General features: G+C 46.1%; 1 protein-coding gene across 1 annotated transcript; it reads left to right on the forward strand.

The window, feature by feature from the left end:
* Window positions 1-2,776: 2,776 nt before the first annotated feature.
* On the forward strand, window positions 2,777-22,779 carry CORO2A (coronin 2A). Its single transcript, XM_074812094.1, has 12 exons — window positions 2,777-2,977; window positions 8,517-8,633; window positions 13,185-13,334; window positions 13,887-14,066; window positions 14,747-14,863; window positions 16,565-16,669; window positions 17,013-17,109; window positions 18,918-19,030; window positions 20,129-20,219; window positions 20,518-20,555; window positions 20,691-20,789; window positions 22,171-22,779. Exons 1-12 carry the CDS (start codon window positions 2,777-2,779, stop codon window positions 22,300-22,302), a joined length of 1,440 nt encoding a protein of 479 aa, XP_074668195.1. The 3' UTR covers window positions 22,303-22,779.
* The last annotated feature ends 2,850 nt before the right edge of the window (window positions 22,780-25,629 follow it).

Raw genomic sequence — 25,629 nt, forward strand, 5'->3', positions numbered from 1 at the left:
GCTTGGCGACTCCTTTCTGCAAAGGAGCCTTGAACCTCCAGACCACACGCTCTCTCCCACCTCAAAAGCAGTTTAGCTAGAAGTTCCTTTGAGCCAGTCAATTCATTTCCTTTTGGAAAGATAAGTTCTGCCATAAGAAGGAATAGGTGCATCCAGACAATACAGTGATTTTTTTTTTTCCCCAGTGTGAGTAAACCTAACCACTAAAACTGTAATGAGCATGAAGTTGTTTGAGAATGCTGCACCTCTGGGGCTGTTTGGGGAGCTAGGTATATCACCTCAGCTTTCTTTCTGCCTGTGAACATCCCTTCTTCCAAGACTAGTTTCCCAGGATCGCTGCTTTCTTTGTCAAATAACTTGCATTTCTTTGTTTTTGTTTGGGATAGGTAGTCCTCAGTATCAGGAATCCTTTGCATGTAATGTTTTCTGCACAAGCAATCTAATCAGCTAAGAATATGGACAAATGCAGGGTTAACATAGGAAAAACATGCCACGGTAAAAGAGAGCAACAAAAATGACTGTGAAAGCAACCAGTGATCTGCCAGGACTGATTTTTTACAGGCATGTGTATTTGTCCAAGGTGGGGTTGGCTCTGAGCTGTGCCAGTATATTGGGAGGAGGCAGGGAATAGGACAGGACTTTTGTCCTAGCACTGTTCACAGCCCAAATCTTCCCGTGTGACGTGGGATGTGAGCTTAGTGGATCTTTGTGTTGATGGGTGCTTGTAAAGCTCCAGTTTGACTAATCAGGATCAAGCAATACAGATTCCTAGCATTTAATAGTCATCCCAGGAGGATGCAATACTGTGCCAGCAACAAGGACATTTTGGTTTAGAATTGCTTAGACCCTGCTTGTCAGGTTATGATGCACTTGGCTTCCTGCCACTGAGTGCATGCTTCCCTTCAAACGCTTACCCGCACGACTGAGAGGACTAAGTCTTGCTATAACTTAAAGCTGCTTGGTTGGGTTCCCCTCTCAAACTGGAGTACCATTGATCCAGCATCACTGATAATACCATTCACCACATGCACGTTAAACAGATCTATATGGAGTAAAACCAAGCCCTCTCCCAGTCTTTGCCCATACTCCCAGCTGATTGTGTGGGGTTTTTTCACCCATAAGCTTCTTGCCTGATCTGCATTTCTTTTCCTTTGGGCAGCACAATTTTCTCACCATCCCCACCGTGTGCCTTTTACTGTCTAGGTCTTGTGGAAAGAGCAGGAGTTAGTAGTCTGAATTGCCTTTTCTGCCCAACGCCGATAGTTTCCTATTTGAAACCTGTTGCATGAGTTCCGTTAAGCTTCACAGCTCTCTATGGGAAGGGATTCTTGGGTTTAGCATGCTTTATGTATCTCGTTTAAACACCATTTAAAATGCTGTCTCTCAGAGGGCTGTGGTGCAGTTATAAACCAGACATGCAGAACATCATTGTCAGTGGGAAAAACACTAACAGGTGACTGTAACTATTCCTATGATCGGTCAAACCTCTTTTTTCCCTTCATGTGAGCAAAATTCAGGCTTCTTCTTGGTCCTGAACCACCTGAGGGCTAAATGAAGCATGAATCCAGACTGGCCTGCTCATTAACCATCTTTCAGGCTTTCCTCACCCAAGATGTTTTATCTTTCATGCTTCCTGAGCTCTGTGCTACCGGGATTCATCTCCTCTTAAACTTGCTGCCATGTGGCCCTGCCCCAGCAATAGGGACTGCGAGAGAGGACTTGTAACTCCTTGAAACAGAGCCTGAGAGAAACAGGTCTGCAAGAAGAAACAGCCTGAGAATATTCTAAGCCAAGGAACGTCTCAAACACTTGCAAGTAATGAAACTATAGTCACAGGCGGATAGTGTGGAGTTTGGAGCTGATAAGGTGGCCTGGATAGCACAGGATGCAGCTGGAGGAGGGAGACCTGTGGAGACAGGATGGTTCTGCTCTGGTGCATCTTGTAAAGTTTCAAGGGCCATCTGTCTGGTGAATGACCTTTGCTTCATTATCTACAAAATGCATATTAAAGTCGACACCCCTGCATATGTTAGTGAAGATTAACAAGGTCATGCTAATTACATCATCCATGAAGCACCTTACCCCACCCCATACATGGGATATATGGTTAGGTGGGTCGACCTAGAGGAGAGGTAAGTGCATATAAATTGAGGGGGGGTGAGGAGTGAAGGGGAAGAAGTGAAGTGAAAAAGATGGATGCATCCCTTGTTGGCAGGACGGATGCAGGAACCCAGGCCGGTGATTGCTATTTCTACCTCTCTCTTTTCTTTTTTCCCTTTTTCCTTATTATCATTAGGTAACACAAGACATACTATATTGCTTGCCATAACTCATTATATACTTGGTCAGTTATTGTGTATCCAGTTAGTAGATTGTGGGAAATTAATAAATGTTTGGACTTTGAGACTTGTCTCGCTGTTGTCCACTCTGTTGGGAATTTACGAATCTAAGTCACTTGTCTCCCTCGTTTGAGTGGGACATGACAGGGACTGCTGGTGCATGCACAGCCCAGCTGGCGGGTGATGGAGAGACCTGTCTTTTCTCTCCTGCACTCTCTTCTCTTCATCAGAGATACACAGTGAGTGCAGAGACAGGGCATCCAAAGGGCTGAAGATCAGCAGAGAAAAACAGGGCTGCCACTTGCTTGCTGAGGGCTGGTGTGAGGAGCCCAATGGGGACGGTGAGCCTGTGCTGGGGAGAGGGAAGTGGGGGTCTGCAAGCCTTGCCAGGATGGCCTGTCCTTATGTCATGGGGTGTTGTGTTTCTTCCCTTGCAGATGTCGTGGCACCCACAGTACCGCAGCTCCAAGTTTCGCCATGTGTATGGCAAAGCCGCCAGCAAGGAGAAGTGCTATGACTGCGTGCCCATCACCCGCAACGTCCACGACAACCACTTCTGTGCCGTGAACCCCCACTTCATTGCAGTGGTGACCGAGTGTGCGGGTGGGGGGGCCTTTCTTGTCATTCCCATCCACCAGGTGAGCTCCACCGAGGCGAGCTGGCTTTCAAGAGTGCATCAAGAGGCTAGAGGAGAGCTGGGCTTTCTAGGGAGCTAGATTGCACAGAGGGTATTCAGTTCATGCTGTTGCCCAAATTGCAAAATGATGGAAGGGGCCCCAGATGCCCTGAGAGGTGATTCCTGGGATGTGTGTACATTACCGCTTGCAAATTTTTAACACCTTCCTTAATTTCATAGCTCATTTGTCTTTCTTGTATAAGCAGCAGGAACTGTGCTGTTCAGATGTTTGTCTCCGCAGAGAAATTGTTAATAAAAGCAGTTAGTAGATACAGAGGGCAAAAACTGAAAGGTGCTTTAGTGTCATGACTTCAGCTGTGACTAAAGGAGAATATGGTATGTTTTGCTCTACCTTCTCCTTTGTGAAGGAATGGAGACATGGCTATCAGGCAATGAAGCTCCTAAACTTCAAGTACTGATGCTGGAAAAAGTTTCTTTTCAGAAACAAATCCCATGTTTATGGGTTTTGATGGCTTAGGGATCTGATGAGAGGGAGAAGCTGGCTGTCTGATGTTTATTGCTTCAGAAAAATTAGGCATGCACTAATGTGGATTAACTTCAGTATAAGATTATGAGCTTTCTGGAATCAGGGCAGAACAGATGAAAGACAAAAGTTCAGCCTTTAATTAAAAGTTAATTGATGGTGCTATTGCAATGCCACTGTTTCAATATATATTTGCTAAGGATGAAAGCGAACTGGCTATGCTTGAAGAACCTAGCACAGTTCTGGGCCCTTCTAGACTTTGTTTATTCATCTCCTTCACCACTGGTGCTGTTCAGAGACTGTCCTTCTAAAATTAACCACTACCCTGTTTTTCTTGACTGAGTCACTTCTGCCCCCTCGACCATGATCTGTTGAGGCTGAAGAACTTGTCTTTATCACAGAGCTGCATCTATAAGCAGGCAGCAGGTGAATGTGGGACATGGGGTGGGACCTAGCTTTCAAAGAGTTGGCAAAATGAGCTGAAGGTGCTTGCAGTGCTTACTATTAATTCTTCTGTCTTCTCACCTTTTCTCAGCTTGGCTAGTCTTCAGTAGCAATTCTTCCATTCTTAACATCTGCTCAGATACTCCACCCACATCTGAAATACTGCTTGCAGAAGTCAAAGGCATGGTAGAACTAGAAGATACAGAAAAGAATAATTTAAGTATGTCAATGAAAATGTGAAATGGCTTTCATGTGAGGAAAGACTCTATAGGTTAGGCTTCAATCAGTCTGGGAAAAAAGACAAATTGGCAACATACATAAAACTGTGAAGAAGGTGGGGAAGAAGCATAAGGAGCAATTTGTCTTGATTTGTGTGGTGAAGGGAAGGGAATCCTGGAGACCAGGGAGCAGACCATTAACAGCAGATGGGAACGCTTCTGCAGTTCAGATGTGGAGCACACTGCTCTGGGTACTGACAAGCCAGGAAGAATTTGAGGGGTTCCAAACAGGATGGAGTTATGGAGAGGAGTTGGTTTATGAACTATGTTTGTTCAGGTAGTTCAGGAAGTCACCTTGAAGCTTGACCTTTGGTGGTGGATCAGGGAGAGCATCTGTATGCACTGTGCTTTGTACAGCCATTCTCTGAATACCTGTTTGCTGATCTTGGACCAGCTGGGATCGGGGCGATGTGCTGAGTAATGACAAACTCACTCAAGTTTGTTGAAGGGGGAGCACTGCCAAGAGCAAATGCTGCTGCACTGTATGCAAGCTCCCAATTTATTACCACCTGTTTACATAGGTTTTTTTTTACTTTTGCATCCTACTGACCTCCAAGTTTTGCCTGTTTACTGCTCACACACTCACCACACTCTGCAGGTGGTCTTTTTTAGTGCTGTTTTTCACACAACGTGGTGTTCCATAATGTTGCCTCAGTTATCCACAATCTTTCTTCTTACCTCAAGATCAGTTTACATTTTTCTAACCAGCAATTCTTAATTCCCACACCTGTTCCTGACCCCATGCTGTGGGGGGAGAGCAGCCTCAGCCAGCCACAGAAAGAGGTCCCTTGAGTCTGGGGGCTCTGATATCAGTTACTTTTTTTCATTATATGCTTCCAAACTGGTGCCTCCTGGTGAAAAGCAGCAGCTTTTGACTTGTGCTCCTGGTGGTGGTGTTTCTTGCTGCCACCTCCTCCTGTGGTGGTGACCCATGGTAGATTTGTACTAGGATCTTGGCTTGTGCCCCCAGCTGCCAGGGCACTGAAGGCAGCCCAGTCTGGAGATGTGTGCCTGGGATGGTATTGCCCTCTCATGATGGACAGCTGATCTGTGGTTACTTTTGACTGGATTCACAGGGAGTAGCCACATCCAGAGCATGCCACAGTCTGGAGGAAGAGCCCAAGAGCCAGGAGATCATGTTTAACCAAAGCGGGAGATCGTAGCTGGGACAGGGAAAGCTGCACTTTCCCAGGGAGGTTGAACAGCCTGCCTGGGAAGTTGCTCTTGTACCTCCAATGCTGTTTTGAGTTCATTCTGCATGTGCTACTGGAGGGGCTGCCTGCCTCAGGACATGCTCAAATGCAGGCTCAATCTCGCTCGGTTTAACCATGCCTCCTTGCTTGTTTGTTGTCCTCCTCTCCTGCTAAGTCATGGACACCCAACTCTCTCTTACCTCCTTGAACAAATACCACTTCTTGCCTTCTCCACCATTCTTCCTCTCTGAGAGCCTGGGGGTGAAGTAGGGTTGGGAGCAACAGAGGTTATTTAGCAAAGAGCTCTTTGCCATAGATAGCCTCCTTTCAGCAGACCTTTGCATTCAACCTGAAGAAGAATTAGTTGAATATTTGCCACCACTTGGAGAATGGTCTTCTGTTGCTGGATGTGTCAGGTCCTTATGAAGATGTGCTATTGAAGCCAGCTGGGTGGAAAGGCAGGACAGCTCACCAGGGAGGGAAGTAGCTGTGGCCACAGGGCCTGCCTGGTGCCCAGAACAGACTGAATGCCTTTGTAAATCTTGCAAGTCTGAGGAGGCATGGGCTGAGTGACTGTAACTGGGAGATGAGCTGTTTTCCCACAGTGTGACCTGGGTGTAGGTTGGTTTCTGACAGATGTGCTTGGGAAGTACATGCACCGCATGCCTAGGAAGGATCTTGACTCAGAGGGCAATTTTGTGGCTTTTCTTTGAAAGACAAAGGCCTGCCTTTATCCTTCTCGGATGACCAGACTTAGTTGAGACTGTGTCTGTCTCTTCCTTTGCAGCATAAAGCAGAGTGATAGCAAAATGAGAACAAAGTCCCAAGAGACAGGGAGGTATTTGTGTCCAAGTCTTTGCAGTCTCCAGTCTTTCAATGTGTCAGCACCAGGTGTGAAAGGGAGGATGTCTGTGGTTGTGTAGACCTCCTAGACACAAGCCCTGCTCCCTTCTCTCTGGGGCCAAGGTCTATGAAATGAAACCTGTGATGACCCCTCAGGCCTCATCTAACTGATGCCATATGTGAGTGCTGTGCCGTGATGTGATGTTAAGGTGTATTAGTGCCCTTTGGAGAACACCTGAGAGGTGAGGCTGACCCATCTCACAGTAATCTACCTTGTACAAATCTGCTGGGAGAGTTTTAACAGCTGTCCCACTAGAAGTAGTTTTTGTCAAGGAACTTCGACTTTGGCTACTTTTCAGAAATGCTGGGAGTTTAGAAAGCTAGTGGTTGAAAAATTACTCATTTTCAAGCTCTGCACATAACTTCAGGTGCCAATGACACCACCTCTAGTTACTGAAATAGTTTTCAATCTGTAGAATTCAATTTCCCCCAGCTGAAGATCTTCACTTCCACATGCAGATGTGCATCTGAGACCAACAGCTCTACCTGTCATATGTTTGTTGGCAGCCTGGGGGTTCATGTGTTGTGGGTCCTGCTTTGTCCCGGGGCTGCAGGGTTGCACTGGGGCAGGTGGGACTGGTGACTGGGAGGGCAAGGGCTCCTTTTCCAGGGCCAGTTGAGCCTGCTGGGGACAAGGGCGTAGGAGAGCCTTGCAGGATGGGGTAGGCAGAGCAGGCTTGGGGCAGCCTGGGAGTCTCCCAGATGGAGTGGGAACAGACAGGCAGCCAGCTCTGGGAGGGGACAGAGTTCCCATAGGGATCAAGGGATCCCTGTGGAGCTGGCTGCCCAGCCCGTTGAGTTGCCAGCTTGAAACCAAGCCCTGAAGCCTACAAAAGGACACCGTGGGTGGGGGAACGCTGCTTATTAAAGGCCTTTTATCTCTCTTCTGCCTTCCCAAGTCACTTTGCATTGTCGCTGTTATAAAAGGGAATTGTTTTAGACTGTAGTGTAAAAAAAGCAGTCTTTTACATTTCAAAGCCCTCTGAGTGTTCAGTTTAAATCAGGTTAGTCCCAGTCTATGTGACAAACTTTCCAGTGAAGCCACACATCATGTCCTGTTCTGCATTCAAAGTGGTACAGATTTTCAAGGCCAGGAAGATTACATCCTAGACACATCTAGGTTAGGGCCAGCACTGATTTCCCCTCTGCTGTGCACTCTTAAGTCCCACCTCTGGAGAGGTGCGGGGAGTACAACAACAGAAGTATCTGCTTTCCAGGAGAGCATGCGTTTGCATTCATTGTGATTTACAGTTCTTCCAGGCTGGATAAAAGCAAGCAGGTAAGCATCACCAGTGTGCCACCATGTCTCTCCCCCTTACGTTTGGACAGATGTCTGGGATGCAAGGTGGGTCCTGGAGCTCCCCATACTTCTGCTCCTGACAGGGAGAAGCAAGTGCTGCTTCAGTGTTAATGAAATCCCCAGCACACTTCCTAGCAGGAAACAAATATACCGATTTGACTTTGTAGCAACTGTGCCAGCAGTATTATCCTGATGCAACACAGCCCCCATGTGGCACAAGGCCCTCAATACCCCTGAGTGCACTTTGTGCGGGATTTTTACCAGTGAAGATGCCATCCAAACATGACATTTTTTTGGGGAATCTGGAATCCTGATTGAATCCAGTGAATGGCTGGATTAAAATACCATCAGAGAGAAATAGATAGCTTGTTGAAAGAAAAACTGCATTTGTAATTTGTGTCATAAATGTCTTTTTGCTTAAAAAATAAAATAAATGCTACCTGATGAGGCTAAAAAGTAAAAGCTAAAAGATTTTTTTTCCCTGCTTACAGGAAATGTCTTCTGAAAGAGATTCTGGTTTTTTTTCCCCAAGATCTTTAAGAAATGTGGAAAATTCCACTCACTCATAAGTGTTTCAGCTCTAAGTTTTATTCTGGTTTCTGAACAAAATATTGTTTTCTAACTTCAGCAGTCTTGATTGCTGCATGTGTACAGATTTCTTGATAGCAGTGTGTACTTGAGAGGGCCTGAGCACTTCTTTCCTTTCTCATCAGTGGTATCATCAAGAATTGCCTTGCAGGGATGGCAAAAGCCCATTCTCAAGAGATAGGGAACACCCAGGACATTTGGAGCATAATAAGCAGAAAGAGGTTTCTTGCTGGAGCTGGCTTGGATCTTCCTTGAAAATATCCTGTAATTCCATGGCTCACTTTAGGTTTGATGATATTTGTTTTTTTCAGACAGGCAAGCTCGACCCACATTATCCCAAAATATGTGGGCACAAAGGGAATGTTCTGGACATCAAGTGGAACCCATTCAATGACTTTGTAATAGCTTCGTGTTCAGAAGATGCCACAGTAAGTTTATCTGCATTATTACCTGGCTAATGAGCTTTTTAGCTGAAAGAAATGAAACCAAAAGGCCCATGGATGAGACGTGAAAGCGTATATGTACTTATAAAAAAAGTCAGGAAAGAGTAAGATTCCTTTCTTTCTCTTGAGGTCACACCCGTGTGATACCTGTGTGATACACCAAAGTCATTGTGAGGAGGAAGATCTGGTTTTTGGAGGCTTGTGTCTTTTTGGGTGTGTTTGAATGAGAAAAACAGAATATGAATTTAAAATGGAATGACTATTCAAGTTTAATTGCTATGAAACTCTTCCTTTACTTTAGAATAAAAGCTTCAACACAAAGTAATCTGGAACAGCTATTTCAGATTAATTCCCTGCAGAGCAAGTATGAGCTTGTTCCTGCACTCTGTAAAGTTATGCTGGATCAGTTGTGGGGTAGCTGAGGAATCTGCGTCATACTATTCTGCAATAAGTGGTTTGGCTGAAGTTAGTGTAATTAAGTTGCAGTCACATATTTTATTCCAGTGTAGGTGCAGACTAGTTATTAGGAATTGAAAGATTCAATTCATGTTTCTAAGGGGCAGTTTAGCCTGTATCTGCCCACTGAAAGGTTGCTTTCCATGTCCTGTGAAAAGTGTGATGTTGACTTCTGTGATAACGAGGACATCTGACTAACTACTGTGCTTTTTTCCAGAGATTCCACATGTGTTTTCTTGCAATGGATACATTTGCCCTCTGCCACACAACATCAGGGAGGTTTCCTATGTCATTTCCTCCAGCCCTGGCTTGGCGCACATCCTCTGCCATTTCAGCTCTGCTAAAAATCATTCTTGAATTAGAAATATAGGCTCTTTGAATTGTCCTTCCTGTTTAGTGACTTGCCTTTGCTTCTTTGGATATTCATGTCTCTTTTGAAGGCTTCTTTCAATTTCTGGGCTGCATGTGAGGGTTTTATTTTATCTTCCAACCTGTATGCCAGGTTTTCATGCTGTGTCAGATAGGACCTGTGGCAGGAACGCAGCACTTTGACCTCTGTTTTGAGCCTCAGATGAGGAATGAGCACAAGCTTTGAAGCTTCCTGCTGCACTTACAGAATCACAGAACTGTTCATGTTTAAAGGAGCTTGGGTAGTCTCTACCCCCACCTCCTGTGCAGGTCTGTGGAGCTGAGTCTTGAAAACCACCATGGATGGAGATTTCACCACCTCTCTGGGCAACCTGTTCCTGTTCTTCACCACTCCCACGGAGAAGTTTTTTTCCTTATATGCAGTCAGAACCTCCCCAGTGTAGTTAGTGACTGCAGTTTCCTGTCCTCCCACCCTGCACTTCAAGACAGAGCCTGGCTCTATTTTCTCAGTAGTTTTGTCAGTATTGAAGGCTTCTATTTGTTTGCCCTGAAGCTGCCTCTTCTCCAGGCTGAGCAAGCCCATCTCCCTCAGCTGCTCCTCACAGGGCAGGTGCTGCAGCCTCCTGAGCATCCTGGTGGCCTCCACTGGATTCACTTATGTTTATCAGCATCTTTCTTCCACTAGGCGGTGCAAAACTGGATGCAGTATTCCAGCTGTTGTTCAATGATTGCTGAGTAAAGAAAAAAATTGCTTCACTTGATCTAGCGGCTATCTTCCTGTTGTTCCAGACCAGGATGTTGCTAGCTTTCATCCCTACCAGGGCGTGCTGCTGGGTCATATTTATTCTATTGTCCAGCAGGACCCTGGGGTCTGTGCATAAGGGCTGCTCTCTGTCAGCTTTCTTTTTCAATTTCCTACTGAAACTTGGCACTGGGTCATTCTCCAGGCTAAAGAATGGAAACACTGAGCTTGTCACTGGTCCCAATACCAAAAGTTGTTCTAAGAAGTCTTGCTGTTCATGACTGTACTCTCTTTTTTGTACTACCCCCCCCATCATCATCCTGGCACCAGGAAATGGGATCTTAGGGGTCCCCTGCAGTGACACAGTGTCACTTCCCTCCCCACTAAGTAGTGAGGACAGCAGACTGTGTTTCTTAGTGTGACTGTCTTTCCTGGTACCTGGTACCTGTGGAGGTCGATTAGCTGGCCAGTTGAATCAGATTGCTCCAAGCCTTGTCCAGATGAACGGGGAGGATCAAGGCTACAGATCCTGTGGCCATTGTGAGAAAACAGGGTACCTCTGATCTTCAGAGAGTGCCCATATTGCCATCTGTGTCCATTGCCTTTAGTCCTCTCCTTGTGCACTTCCAGTGAGTTTGGCTCTATCTTCTCTGTGCCTTCCTGCAATGTAGTTGAAGGGCAGCCAGAATTGCTCACCTTTGCCTTCTTGCTCCTGGACTGAACAAATCTTTCCTTTCCAGCTCTTCTCAGATTTGCTGTGCTCCCATCCCCTCTTCATCTCAGTTGGACTTACTGCATAGGGTCAACATCTTTTTTACTTGGCTTGGCTTGTACTGGAGAGCTCAGACTGGACATTCTGTTGGAACATCTCCACAGCAACACTTTCTCTATCCTTAGAGGAGCCTGAGGAAGTTTTTGGGGTCCCAGAGGTGTCTACCACTTCCACTGGGCTGGACATTAGAGCCAAAGCCTTCCTTGCAGTCTGTTGTTGAAGTCCTGGTGCTCTCTACCATTTCTGAGTATTACCATAAGCCACTGTTCTGGGTTGTGTGCAGGGATGCATCAGATTGATTGCTCTTACTGGGCTGGGTCTCCCTGGAACTTCTGAGGAAGGCTGCAAGCTTCTGTGAAGGTGGTGGAAATTTCCTATTAGCCACATTCCTCAGAGGTTTCTTGGCCATTAACCAGTCTTTCTGGAGTTTGCCTTGATGGTACCACAGCTATCTTTTGAGGCGTGTAGCTGAAGTATGTAGAATGGTACTTTTGGGCACAGATGGATAGTCTCTGTAAACACCCAGTGCCCTTTCCAGTTCCCACTGCTGCTTCAGGCAGGCTTAGGACTGAGGCCCAGTGCAAGTGGCCAGGGGCTGAGAGTTTGAACAGTATGGGGAGAGGGCTTATCTTCTTACCCCTTCTGTTCCTTTTGGAAAATCATTGGGCATGTATGAATTCAGCTTGCTGAAGACCTTCTCCCCTGTGGTTAGAGGGGCAACTCTGTGCCTTCTACTATGCTTTGTGAGGTTTTCTTCAAGGTGTAGCGGGGTAGATGGTTCATGGATTGTTCCTGCTTGTCATGGCAGGTCTGCCTCCAAGATCTGCTTCTTCTGCATACTAAGCACTGGCAATTTCTGCCATTTAATGCATTCTGAGATTCCAGCCAGGGACTTTTCCCTGCTTTTATCACCAATTGTTTTATAGCATGGGGAGTGAATGGGTCATCCTAGGCAGTTCTCAGTGTGAACACAACCTATTTTTCCCTTTCCTACTCTCTCAGCCCCATTCCTTTAGTGATAGCTGTTGAAGCTGTAGAGTATGATGCTTTCTCTTACAGCTGTAGAAGTTCATTTGGAGGCTGAAGAACCCCACAGTCCTTAGGTTTCTGATGGACTTGATTCCTCAGTGGGATAAACACTGTTGAGAAGGGTGCTCATGATCTTTCCCAGCAGGTCCCAGAATCTGTGCTTAGAAAGGTGTGATCCTCATCAGCCAAACAGTGGGAGACTTAGGCAGGTGTGGCTAATTTCCACAAACTATCTGCTTCAACGAGCATTTCCCTTCTGCTTCAGGCAAAGTCCTAGAAAAATTATGACAAGCATAGCAGTTTTCGCTGAGCCAAAGGGTTAATAATCTGTAAACATCCTAAATACTTGTGCTGCTGAGGTTAGTGTGAGAAAGACTCTCTCATTTTACCTGCATGGGTTCAGCCCCTTTTGCAGGTTTCCTCTGTTGTCTTCTTCCAGCCCAGGAGCACAGAGGATTTTTGTCTTCATGCGGCATCCTTCTAGAAGAACCCATGGCTGCAGGTAGACATGTTACGAGACAGCACATGCCCAGTGTTGAGTAACTTCAGTGCGGTGCTGCCCAGTCTCTCTGCTCAGGGCATCTGCCATGGGGCCGCATGGGTGGGCTTCTGTGTACTTTGACAAATGGCTGTGTTATTTGCAAAGCGTTCAACAGTGGTGCAGTTTTCTAGGGGACAAACAGTAATATAGCTGTCATCTGGCTGGGCGAGTTCTCAGTTCTTTTACCAGGTTGTGCTGAGTGGATGATTGCTTGGATCAATCACTGCTATAACATCTTCCAGGACTCTTTGCTGAAGTTTATTTCAGATTTCCTTGTTCCTGCTCAAAGTTTGTTAGGAGGCAAGGTCTGCAAGATCTGTGGTTTACTCCTTCCTCTTGGGAATAACTTTTCATAATTATGCTGACAGCTTGCCCAGGTGTAAATGTTGGATTGTCAAGTTAAAAAAAACTGGTAGAACTGCTGGCTAAACACAGGGGGTAAAGAGGAGTCTTCAGGGCCACAGAAAACTAAATATACTAATTTAAAAGACTAGCATTCAACAAAGCCAGAACCATTCCTATTCACTACCAAGAGAATAATAATACCAAAGGAATAATAGTTATTGGTGAGTTTGAAATTAGCTCCTTTCTCAGGAATCTCACAAAGACCCATACTGTGCCATTCAGGTTAAAATCTGGGACATCCCCAAGCACCTGCTGACGAGAAACATTACCAGTCCAAAGAAGGAACTTCTTGGGCATATTCGAAGAGTGGGCCTCATTGAATGGCATCCCACTGCTAATAACATCCTCTTCAGCTCTGGCTATGACTATAAGGTGGGTCTTCTCTGTGGAACTCTCCTCCTGGGACACCCTGTTTGTCAGAGTGTTTTGAAATTTGTTTTATTTTCAAGCTGTAAGATAATACTGAAGAGTTCAGAAGCCTTCTTCAGGGGTAAATTCCATGGTGACCCCAAAGGCAAAAAGACATTGCTACAAGTTCAAAAGGACTTGCTAATTTTCCAGTCTTCTGATGAACTTCAGTCTACTCTGTTCTTCTCCTTTACTATATTGGATACAAAATGCAATGCCATGCACTTTTGTTTGTCCTCATTCTTGTGCTAATGCAAATATCTGCACTGATGCTGGCCATTCTTATGTATAAAATGTGGTTGCAAAGGAAATTAGAATATTGGACATTCTGAGCAGACACTGTGTCCCTGATATATTGCTGTAAGTACCAGGAATTATTTTAAATGCTGGAGAACAACCACTTAATGATAGTAAGACCTATACATGTAGAGAAGAGAGGAAGAAGGAAATAGGGTACACAAAGTCCCCAGTTGGTCAGGCAGCAAAGGGCTGATTTTTTTTGTTCTTTTGCTCCAGATAATGATCTGGAACCTTGACACCAAGGACACTGTCATCTCGAACCCGGTGAAGATCCTCGACGCTCACAAAGATGTAGTCCTCTCCATGTCATTCAACACAGATGGTAGTCTCCTTGCCACAGCCTGCAGGGACAGAAAGATACGTCTGATAGACCCTCGGGCAGGAACAGTCCTACAAGTAGGTTGTGTTTAGAGGTTTGTGGTCCAACTGATCTCACCCCTTGAAGTGTTTCCTCTTCTGGGTAGATTCATTTCCATTAAAGAAGATGGATCTGTGCCCTGCATTGCCCAAGGCACCAGACGGGGATATTGCCTTCTACTTTTCATGGAATGCTTGCTGTCATTGTTGAAAACAGGGTTTCTGCCTCTTGCTGCCATGCTCCTTACTCCCTGAAACCCTTCTTGAAGAGCACTGTTTTCACAGATCCCTCCTGCAGTCCTCTTTGGGATGCCTTGGGAGGGCTTGTAGAGATCAGTTGGACAGGTGGATGCAAGTGTACATTTGTCCCACTGCCAGGGTTGTTCTTGTTACCTGTGCTTTGTATTTGTTGGTAGGTGAAGCTGACTGTGTTTTGTAGGTATTTGCACAGATTTGTGTACACAGAAAGTCCTGCCTAAAACTAATAGGGATTGCCCTCTTGCAAATATGTGAATCAGTAGTTAGGGAGATTGATTGGGCTTTTGGGAATGGTCCTGAAGAGTTTAGGCCACCTTTCTCAGATCCCCATGAAATCCTGCTCACTGTAGTTCAGCCAGGCTGAGCAGATCTTTCAGATGTGACTGAATCACATACCATGAAATGTACCTATGCAACAGGTGCCATCTCTTACTCATGCAGTGTCCTTTCTCTTCCTATAGGAAGCCAGCTACAAGTCCCACAAAGTCAATAAAGTCTTGTTCCTTGGAAATGTGAAAAAGCTGTTCTCTACTGGAACGTCTCAGTGGAATAATAGGCAAATTGCATTATGGGATCAAGTGAGTTGAACCAGCAATCTTAACCATACCAGCTTCACTTTTCTCTCTTCTGCTGTCACTTCAACTTTTCCACCTGTCAAATACCCAAGAATTGGTTTATAACAGCAATTCAGAAGTGATCTGTCAAATTCTTAATGGGTGATAGGTCTTCTACTATGACACTGTTAAATAAGTTTGAGTTTCTGAAGAAGCTCTCAAAGCCTTCAGCGTAGAAATCTACCAGAACAAAGAGAATGCTGTGCCCACTGCAGGAAGAAATCATTCAAAGGATCTTTGGGTGGTCACTGTAGCTCTGACTTAAAAGCAGCTCTTACTGGTCTTACTGGAAAATTGTTACTGGTGCTGGAAAGAGAAGTGAGCTCTAGACACAGCCTACTAAAGTGAAGCCCTCAATGAAGAAATGATGTGGGGTGTTTTTGATTTCTGATGATTCCTGACAGTAGAGTATTGAGGTAGCATTTATTGGTCACTTTCAAGACATGATCTCCTATCATGATTACTGCTAGCCTTATGAAACCCTGCTCTCCTCTACCACTCTCATATGCAGTGTCAGCATCTCACTTTGTCCCTCCATGTCAACCACCTTTTATCACAATCTTCTGTCTCTTTGTTGTGCTGTCACCCTTTGTCCCAGACAAAGCTGGTAGACCAGGTCTATGATTTGCCATTTGGCTGTGTTTGGACATGGCTTTTTTGCATATGTGAGAGACAAAGCACTGTGCTGCTGTCTGAGGGCTTTCCACAAAGCTCAGTAGTGCTCTGACACATCATGGATCTCACATCAGGGTTTCACTGCCTTCAGAGCTGCTGGAGGAGCTGGCCACACTTAGTCTGAGTACACAGTGGAAAGGCCTGTGGGGCCAGGTATGTGGAGCCTCCTTAGGGACAGGCATTGGCACAGTACCTGCCCAGCAGGCATCTTTCTGAGGTCCATGTCCACCCATGTCATCATCACATCTAAACAGAAGCTCTGACTTTCTGGATCCTGCAGCTGGGCAGTTCTGCAGGACAAAGTATGTATTAACCCTATGCTAAATACATGTTTATGTGACAATAGCCACAGTGGCAGCCGTGGGATCCCATACTCAGCCCCACTGGTCCTCCTGACATTGCTCCCTTCAGCACTGCCAGGCTAGTTTTGTATAAGACATGCCAGCCTTGTGTATGGAGTGGTGTGCTATGTCCTACATGGCTTACATGCAGAAGGTTGATGGGAGCTTTTGCCCTTGCAGTGGGCACCTTCCCACTGTGCAGTGTGGAGGCTGATACTGACTATTCTTGTGGTGGGTGGTGTACTAGTGTGGAAGTATTGCCTTGACTAGAGGTAGTGAGGGAACATGCGTAATTCAGTGTGTGATGCAGACATACCCAGAAGGTCCCTCCATCTCCCTGAGTTTGGTGGCTCACACAGAGGCAGGCAGTGATTCTTATCATATCTACCCCTGAAATGTCATCAGGTGCCTGAGATGATCTAGTGGTAGGAACTGATGTCCTGAGGTGCTGCACTCAGACAAGAGCAAGGGACAGAGCACCCATTTCCCATCCATAGAGCTTTGAAGAAGTCTGTACATGGCTCTCTGCTCAGGGCAGCTGGTCGTGGCCTGGGATCATTATAGAGCTGCACTCACATGCTGCTGCCAGCTGGACTTCAGGTGACTGACAGGTGATGGCAGCTGTCTGTTTTTTCTGTGTCCTGCCCAGAACGACCTTTCTGTGCCTTTACTGGAGGAGGATCTGGATGGCTCCTCAGGACTCCTGTTTCCCTTCTATGACTCAGACACACACATGCTTTATGTGGTGGGAAAGGTAAGTGCTTTCCACATCAGCAAATGCTGGCCTGTCTGATTCTTCTGGCCTGTGTTGTGTCAGGCTGAAGTCACAGTTGCTCCTGAAGCACGTTAACCTAAGGATATGGTCTGATGGGATGGGGCCTGAGGATGCTGCAGCATTGGGCCACATTTGCCACTGCAGATGTGCCATGTTTACTGTGGGGAGGTACACTGCAGAGCCCTAACCTTCCCATATAAGAATCTGGGGGTAAATATTTGGTTCATTCTTGACCCTGCATGGTTTCTAGGGTTAGACATTCTTCTCAGACCCTCATGCTGAACAGCAGAGCCTGGCTTATGTTCATTTTCTTTGCCTTCAGGGTGATGGAAATATACGGTACTATGAGATAAGCCCTGAGAAACCATACCTGAACTACCTGATGGAATATCATTCTCATTTACCACAGAAGGGAATTGGTGAGTGGCACCATATGTCTAATGTTACAAGAGGGCGGTGGCTTCTTTGTTTTAGAGGCTGTCAGAATCTAGGACTATCCAAAATATCATTTAGAAAAGAGAGTGGGTCAGATTCCAGTCTCCACCCAGGTTTACAGGTGCACCAACAGTCTGAGTGACCCAGCTCACCTATATGTCACAGGTGGTATTACAGGGTTGCAGCTGGGAGGGGTCCCTTCTGTCCAGCAGCACATGGGCTGGGCATCTTTACCAGTCACTGCTGCATCCCCTCTCACATACCTGGTCAAGGTGGAAGGGAGGGTAGTCTGGATTTAAAGGTGGAGGATGCTCCTTGCCCTTTGTGAATCTGCTCCAAGATTTTTGTCATTGAACTCTTGACATTGTTTCCACTCTGGGATTTCTCTGGTAACGGGTGCTCCACATCTTAATGCCTTCACTCTTATCCCTTGCTTACCTTCTCCTGTACTGGCATTTCCTATTTAGAGATAGACCTGCTGTGATTAGGTCACCGCTCCTTTATTGACCTTGCTTATTAACCTGTGTGCATACTACCCACTGTTTAACTCATTCAAACTACAGAATTTGGCTTTCAGCCCTCAGACCCTATTGATAGCCCTTTCTTGAACCTTCTCCAGTACACCCTGTAAGCCATATTCCTCTCTAGACTGATGTGTGTTTAGGACCATTTGCCACCCCTCCACACTACCTGTGGACACTCACATTCTTCCAGGACATTAGTACAGATATTTAGCAACATTGGATTTTGTGCCTGCAGGTCTCCTTCAGAAAGGTGTTACTGGAAAGGAATAAATGATTTAAAACTTAACTGGAAGATCTCTCTGTTATTCAGCTTTTATAATCCTTTCAATGTACAGCATCCTGATTTTATGTTGTCATAGTCTCTCTAAAAGTCATTCCTTGAAAAGGAAGTGTACAAGTGTTTTTAAAAGGCCTGAGTGAATCAAATTTACTTCTCTAACCTGATCTGTTCTGCTGATCAAACATACTGCTAAGATTATTGCACGAGAGCGTCTTTCCCAATATTGCCAGAACAAAATACAGTGTAGAGGAGTGGAGTTTGAATTCACATTTAGATGAATTCGTAATGTAAGGAGCAACAGTCTTTCACATAGAATCTACTGTTTAATGAAGTAATTTGGTATTAGTAGAAAACAAAGCTGCTGTGGGACACCATGGAGCAAGGTCTACAAGGACAGGCAATCTCTTTTGTTAATGGAATTGAGATGGTTGTAGGCTTTGGGATGTACAAGCTCATGGGAGAGAAATCCTCTGACCTTGTGTGGCTTAGCCAGTCCCTCAAACACAAATGGTGCTGTCTGAGTAGATGTTCACACCCTTCTCATACTCCATTCTGCTTTGAGACAGCGCTGGGGAAAGGATACTGGGCTGTAAGGGCTTTCAGCCTGACCTATATAGCTATTCTGATGTTGTTTAGGTGTCCTGAAATCCATTCCTGGTGATCCCGGTAGTCAAATCCTGTGGCATCTCCTGCCAGTTCTGCACAGTCCTGGTCACTCTATTTGCAGCTCATGAGAATAAATAAGGAACAGGAGACTTAGCATGAAAACCACAGACCCTGTGTGTAACTTGGTGGCCTGACAGAAAAAAAATTATTTAGTCTTGTCATTTGTGCCACTGAGCCAGTTTTGGGGGCAGATTTCAGACCATGCTGCTGTGGAGCTGATGCTGTGACTCCTTTTGTTTTTTGGTGACCCCTTTTTCATGGTGGATTACATTAACTTTCGTGGCTACATTTTTAGCCTGTTTGTTTCATTCTATCCCACCAGGAATGATGCCAAAGAGAGGCCTTGAAGTATCAGCTTGCGAGATTTTCCGTTTCTACAAATTGATACCAACTAAAAGCCTGATTGAGCCCATCTCCATGATTGTGCCTCGACGGGTAAGTTAACTGCAGGTCATGTTCATGTCTGGGACAAATATCAGTGAAAAAGGGGGCAGTGACTCCTCTCTGTGGCTCTTGGGAGCAGGAAAGTAGGTAGAACAAGGGATTTCTTTCTCCTGGTCTGAAGTACAAAGCTGGTCAGTTTGAGGGGCAGCCCTGTCAACAAACCCTGGCTGGATAACTCAAGAGCTAGGTCTCTGTGTAATGGGTAACTTTCTAAGATGTGTTCACTCATCTCTGCTTGGGTGCAGCAAGGGGTCTCTGACTATCAGATCAACTAGCTGGCTGTAAACTTCCTCAGTTGGTGGCATCTGTTTGACATACTGACAAAAGTGAGAGAGAGGGATTGGGGACGATGTTGGGTGACATGAAAATCTCCTTGTGAAAGGAAGAAGAATACCCCAGGAAAAAGGGAATGATGGGTTCCTAGGTTTCTACCGAGTGGGTGCAGTTGTGTTACAGACAGTTGTTCTGCAGCATACAAGACACGACACCATTGCACTGAGAGTGATGTAGAAGTAAGTCTCAGAGCTGGTGTTGCTGGAGAATGACCCAGGTCATGAATCTATAGCTACCCAAAGTAGCTCCCATGTGACCACATGTCCACACTGTGCCCTGTACTTCCAGAAACATTGGAAGGTATGAGTACCTTGAATTCAGAGAGGCAGCTGAGCTGATGCTCACTGAAACTACCAATCAGGCATGTTCCTCCGATGTTACCTCCTTGACCAGTTTCTGTCAGCTGATGATTTATGACTTGTGCCCATCCTTCATATCCACTCTTTCATCCTCAGGAACTCTGAGTTCATGAGAGTTGGGTTAGCCTGTGTCACCAACCTCCCCCAGCCTGTTGTCTGTATGTATAATGATCTTACTGGCAGGAATTAAAATAGGCCTTCAGATGCAGTTCTGAGTTGAGGTGAGGACGAGAGAGGCTCAGGGTGGGTGAGAAGATTTTTATGTCTGTGCTGGTGAGTGCTCATGACACTCCCTGTGTTGAGGTGGAACAAAGCTCTTTCTCCACCACAATCCAGTATGGTCCCTCTAAGCCAAAACCTCACGACATAGTGACTCTGGACTTTTGTTTGCTTACAGTCGGAGTCATACCAGGAAGACATCTACCCCTTGACCACAGGAGCCCAGCCAGCGCTGACAGCACAAGAGTGGCTGAACGGAGTTAACAAAGGTCAGCACATGGAGAGCTACCCAGCCCTTCAACTCCCCAGGGTTTGGGTAAGCTGCCACTGGCTCTCTGGCCTGTTAACTTGCCAGAGAAAGAGGAAGGGAGGAAAAGGAGAGACATAACAGATATGTGTGTAAGCTAAAATAATTTGGTGGCTAAAATATCCACTGTGTTGAATTCTGGAAGCCACTCCAGTTAAGCCTCCATGTTTATCCCTGCAGGTTGTTTGAATGAATTGCTTTACAGCTGATTTCTGAGTGTGGTTTGTGAGTTCTAACCCATCACCTGCCTCCCTCCCTAGGGCCTCTCTTGGTATCCTTGAGACCGGGCTCTGGAGGTGTGAATTCTTTACCACAGTTTCTTGAGCCAGAGCCACTCATCAAAACTACTGACCAGAGCCAGCACCAGAGTCGGGGAGGAAGGATGCCACTGGAGGACATGCAGAAGCCAAGTGAGATCGAAGACAGGAGAAAGCATCTGAAAGTGGAGGAGAAATCGCCGAAAAATGAACAAATGTGCCTCTCCAATGGCTTTGATGTATTTGAGTGTCCATCACCAAAAACTGAAAATGAGGTGTGAATGTCTGGGATGAAGGGTTGGGGCAGTGCGGGAAGCCCAGAGTCAGTGGGCAAAAGGATCCTGTTCACAAGCTGACAGAACCCAGGGAGGGTTTATTTTGCAGACCTAGGCCAGTGTGAACTCTTCGTTGATTGTGGTGGCAGAAGCTCTGCATGCCCTGGCTGCCACATGGGAAGAAGAAATGTGGCCCAGCAGCACCCCAGCTGAGGGAGTCTGGAAGGGAGGGAGCAATCAGTATTCCCATTTCTTAGGCATTCTTGTGGCACAGGCCTGCCTGGTGGCTGGTTGGGGACAAGGAAGTTCTAGAGAAGAGAAGTGTGTTTATACAGCATAACCCTTCTATGAGAGGTGCACTCAGAGAGCCCGGTGAGGCAGCAGGGACACCTGTGGAAGGAGTGGGTGTACCCTGCTCCCTTGGCCCATGGTGCATCCATGTAGGCTTAAGCACTTAACTGTACTGTGAACCCTGACATAGGAAAGGGACTGGCTCTGCCTCTGCCTCAGCAGCTCACTGCTGGGGGACAACTTGGCAGTGCAATGCTGTTGAGGGTGGCTGCTGGTCACAGCCTGCTCCTGGGAACGGCTCCAGAAAAGGTCCCGGAAGCTCCATGTGATCTGTCTTCAGCCATGGCCAACCCCCTCCCCTCCCCAAAGCTTGTAGAGTGGTGGATCTCTGTGGTGATTTGCAAGCCCCCTGTCATTGGCAGCTCAAGGACATTTTCGAGTACATGCAGCTTGTTTGCTTTTAGGAACCTTGGAAGGATTTTCTTCCCACAGCTGTGCTCAGGTCCCCTTTTTGGCTCTGCAAGATTTTAGCATCTGCAGCTTGATGGGGCAGGAATTTCCACAGCTGAATTTCCCTGTGGGGTGGAAAAGAATATTCTTCTGCATGTTTCTGGGCTGGCACCTCAAGGTTACAGAAGCAGCCCCTGCACAGCTGGGTGCTCTGCTGTCTGCACAGTGAAAGGCCATGCTAGTCCCAAATGGAGAGGACAGAGCATGATCAACAGGAAAAAAGAAGTAAAAGGACTTGCCCAGGGTCAGAGTAGGAGATGTGGCAGGAATTTAGACTCCATATACTCACTGTGTCTAGGTTCTCTTTGAGTGATCAGCAGTATGAAGGTTATTTTTTCTGATCTTTTCAATTGAATTAAGCAGATGTAGTATTACTAAATGGTGTTGAGAAACACTCGCACTCATAGCCCAGGCTAGTGGACAGCAGGAGCACTGCTGATGGCTGGTTGGCACTGTCTGTTGGTTGAAGGCCTCCTCCTTAGATGCTATTTCTCTCAGAAGTGATGTGACTGGTGGCATTTGACAGATTAAGTCTGTGTTTTCTTAGTATAAAGGAAGTAAAATGTGACTTTTCTTACAGCTTTTGCAGATGTTTTACCGGCAACAGGAAGAAATCCGTAGACTACGTGAGCTAGTAAACCAGAGAGATGTCCAAATTAAACAGCTGGAGCTGGAGCTCAGAAACCTCTGCACGGACACAGGCAGGTACTGAGGGTGCTGGCCTTCAGATCTTTGCACCCCTGGCAACTGGAGCAGACTCCAGTTCCTGTGGATAACTCCTCCTAGAGTTTTTGCTGGGGGAAAAATCAATGCTTCAGGCAGCATGGACTTCCCTGGCTTGTGGTGGTCACATTTCCCTAATCATCACCAGACAGTTATTGATGGATTTGCTGTGCTTCTTCAGGCTCCCCTTGCTTGCCTGCTCACTCATGTCAGAAGCTCATGCATTAATGCTAGTGAGAGACTTTGGAAAATCTTGCTCTTCTGGTCCTGGAGAAGCGACCTGTTAAGCTCTAGGAACAACCTGTTTTGCTGCCCCTCCACAAGACATGAAGATTGGAGACTGAAGGCAGCTGCCAGCTTCTTTTCCTACCCCTGGACCCTGCAGTGTGGCTTCTTGTGGCCGCTGTCCTGCCCTGGGACACCACTCTGCAGCTGAGCTGCAGGGGCACCTCTAGCTCCAAAGTGATCCTCATGCACCCCTCTTGCCTCACAGCTCGGCCCTGCAGCTGGGTGGCTAGGCAAAGCCATGGCTGCTCTGACCTGGTGCTGGGGATAGTCCCGCTCTGAGCGGGAGGCTGCACTGGGACTGCTAAGGGCCAGCATTTTTGTGATAGGTAAAGAGGAGTTGGTGTTTAGAGGTCTTACTTTAAAGGGGTGGTGGTGTGGGCTGGTTCTCACCAGAGAAGCTGCAGATGCAGCGGAGGTCTCTGGGTCCTTTGAGTCAGTGGCCTTCTTTTGCTCCTTCTGCCAAAGACCAGCCGTGGTCAGGTGGGCACCCTGGTCCTCCCGTGCTCATCAGACAAATGAAGACAACATTAAAGCTGCACAGTGTTGCAGGAATTTTACCAATAGGGATTAAAAGGACGAGGTAGGAGTTGGACACCCATCCCACTGCATCCCCCTTTCAGCAATGGTTCTAGAAGGGTGGTGTCAACCACAGGAGGGTCATAGGACTGTGACGAGTCACAAACAGAGCTCCCCAGTTGCTGGAGGGTTGCTTGTCCTTGTGCCTGCAGTGGCTGCTTCTTTAGCTCCCAGGTGCCATCACCTTGTCCCATTCCTGCAGCCACCTACAGCTGCAGGCTCCCTCTTCCCAGCTGTGTGACCCAGCCCGCTGCATCCTCCAGGACTGCCCTGTCTCCCCAAGTCCTGCAGCCACACTCATCTGTGCCCTTCAGCACCAGCTCTCCAGCTCACTGCCTTCCCCAGCCCTTTGCTTAGGGCAAGAGCAGCTGCAGAATGTAGGTCCCATCCTTGGTTTAAGGGCTGGCACCTGTGGCCAGCTTTATGCAGTCTGCCTGCAATGTGCAGAGCTGGGCCAGCAGCAGCACCGAGGGAGTGCACAGACCTGCCCACCTCATTGTTACCTGGGGGTCTCCTCTTATTTGTTCCCACCTCAGGGGGCAAGAGAGCTCACTATCAGTTGGTCTGAGGTCTGAACACAGCAGCAGCACCAGAGGGGGAATGTTTTTCCTTGCCCCAAATGCAGAGCTTAAACCCAAGCAGAGCAAGCAACTGCTGTTTAACCTGTAACTGCACCTCTGTTGTGACACATGTAAGAATGAATACTATGCCCTGCTAGTTCCCTGAAGCCTAATGATCTTAAGTCTAAAAAAAAAAAAAAAAAAAAATATCTCTGTAGTCAAAAATTCCCAGAAACAGGACTCCTTAGCAAGAAGACTAAATGCTGTGCACTGCCTGTGCTCATGTGAGATGCCCCTCTGGCCAGCAGGGAGCTCATGGGCACTGAATACTTTTATATGAGAATCATATGAAGACTCTGGCATCCCTTTTCTCTACTGAAAAGACTTCACCCAGCTTTCAGAAATATTTAATTCATTTCTAAATAGCAACAACAGATGTGGGTGCTAAAAAGTCACAAATATTGTTTCTTTCTGCAGCATTACAGAGATGGGATAGTTGCACATTTTCTTCAGGAAAGGTCCTTTAGCATCAATCACTTAACACTACTCTTTTTATAAAAAATAATATATTAATAACAAAGTTGTTGAAACAAACTTCGGCTCATTTCAGATCCTCTTGAAAGGACTTTCCTGTGCCCTGGGAACATTCTGCAGTATGCAGTTACATGCAAAAGCATCTCACCCCAGACACAGAGCTTTAATCCAAACACAGGAATCTTAACAGCAGAAGTGGTCAGGCATTCTCACCAAAGAGAAGAGCTACAAAAGAAATTGAGAAGCTCACAGTTTTTCAGCCATGTCAAACAGGCCTGACAGCTTCGAACTTCAAAGCCATTTTTGCAGAGGGTAGCCCCAGGGATATGACACTGTTTTTCAAGCTGTCATTATCAGAAGGGAGAGCGCTTGACACAGCCTCAGCAGTCCAGGGGATATGACACTTTCCTTATCATCATATGTGTTTTATTTGCTGGAATTTTTTTTTTGCTTATTTTTCATACAGAATAAATTATTTAAATTATTTCCAAGTTAGAGTAATTTTTTCAGGGGATTTAAAATCCTCTTCAGGACTGTTTCTTTGTTATCCTATGACTGATGAGCATAGAAAATGGTCTGCCACCATGGTTCTTATCTTAGGATTGTGTTGATTTCAGCATTTCTGCAAAAGAAGTTGCTTTCATTTAGTCTTTGCTGGCAACATTAGATAAAGGCGAGGCTATTTAATCAAAACTTCTTTTTTAGACAGTATGCCCTTGAAAGTGTAGACTGTGAAATGTATTTCGATTTGAAGCTTAAATGCAACCATAAATCTTTCACACAGAGAAAAAAAAAGTGGAGTAAATGGAGTTATATGTTAATGAACTGTGCCTAAATAGATTTAAGTGATCATTTTAACAGTTTCTAAAACTCCTAATAGCTTTGTAAAAACTGTAAAACATGGGGATAAAAACCAAATTTGTGCAATGAAAAGCAAATGTAACTGAATAATAAATATATTTAGAGTTATACTTTTTGATACATGCAAGGTTGTTGGTTTCTTATTATCATTGTATTGTTGAAGCTACTAAAAATTAAGCTGAATCAAATTCAGAAAGGAGTATCACCTGCTGTGTCTTTTGCTTGCATGAAGTTGTGGCCTTAAATTAGTAGGCAGGTTGTACACAGTCTTATGCACATGGGCCTGTCTTCTTACCTCTTTCCCATCTCCCCTTGATGCTATAAAGAGGTGGCCATTTCAAACCATTCTGTGTTATACTGCGTGTATGTTGTTTTGAGTAAACTGAGCCCTGCTGGAGATGCATACTGAGTGGTGAGGTGTGTCCTGACCATGCTGCCTTGCAGTGCTGGCACTTCTCTTGTCCCATACACTCTGACCAGGCTCTTTTAGATATTCC

This window comes from Strix aluco, chromosome Z (assembly GCF_031877795.1).
Source record: "Strix aluco isolate bStrAlu1 chromosome Z, bStrAlu1.hap1, whole genome shotgun sequence".
Taxonomy (NCBI): Eukaryota; Metazoa; Chordata; class Aves; order Strigiformes; family Strigidae; genus Strix; species Strix aluco.

Excerpts from the sequence above, each read along its gene's own strand:
- CORO2A (XM_074812094.1), top strand. The coding sequence starts at position 2,777 with ATGTCGTGGCACCCACAGTACCGCAGCTCCAAGTTTCGCCATGTGTAT. Across the intron at positions 2,978-8,516 it reads TTGTCATTCCCATCCACCAG|ACAGGCAAGCTCGACCCACA; the intron begins GTGAGCTCCACC and ends TGTTTTTTTCAG. Across the intron at positions 20,220-20,517 it reads GCTGAACGGAGTTAACAAAG|GGCCTCTCTTGGTATCCTTG; the intron begins GTCAGCACATGG and ends CTCCCTCCCTAG.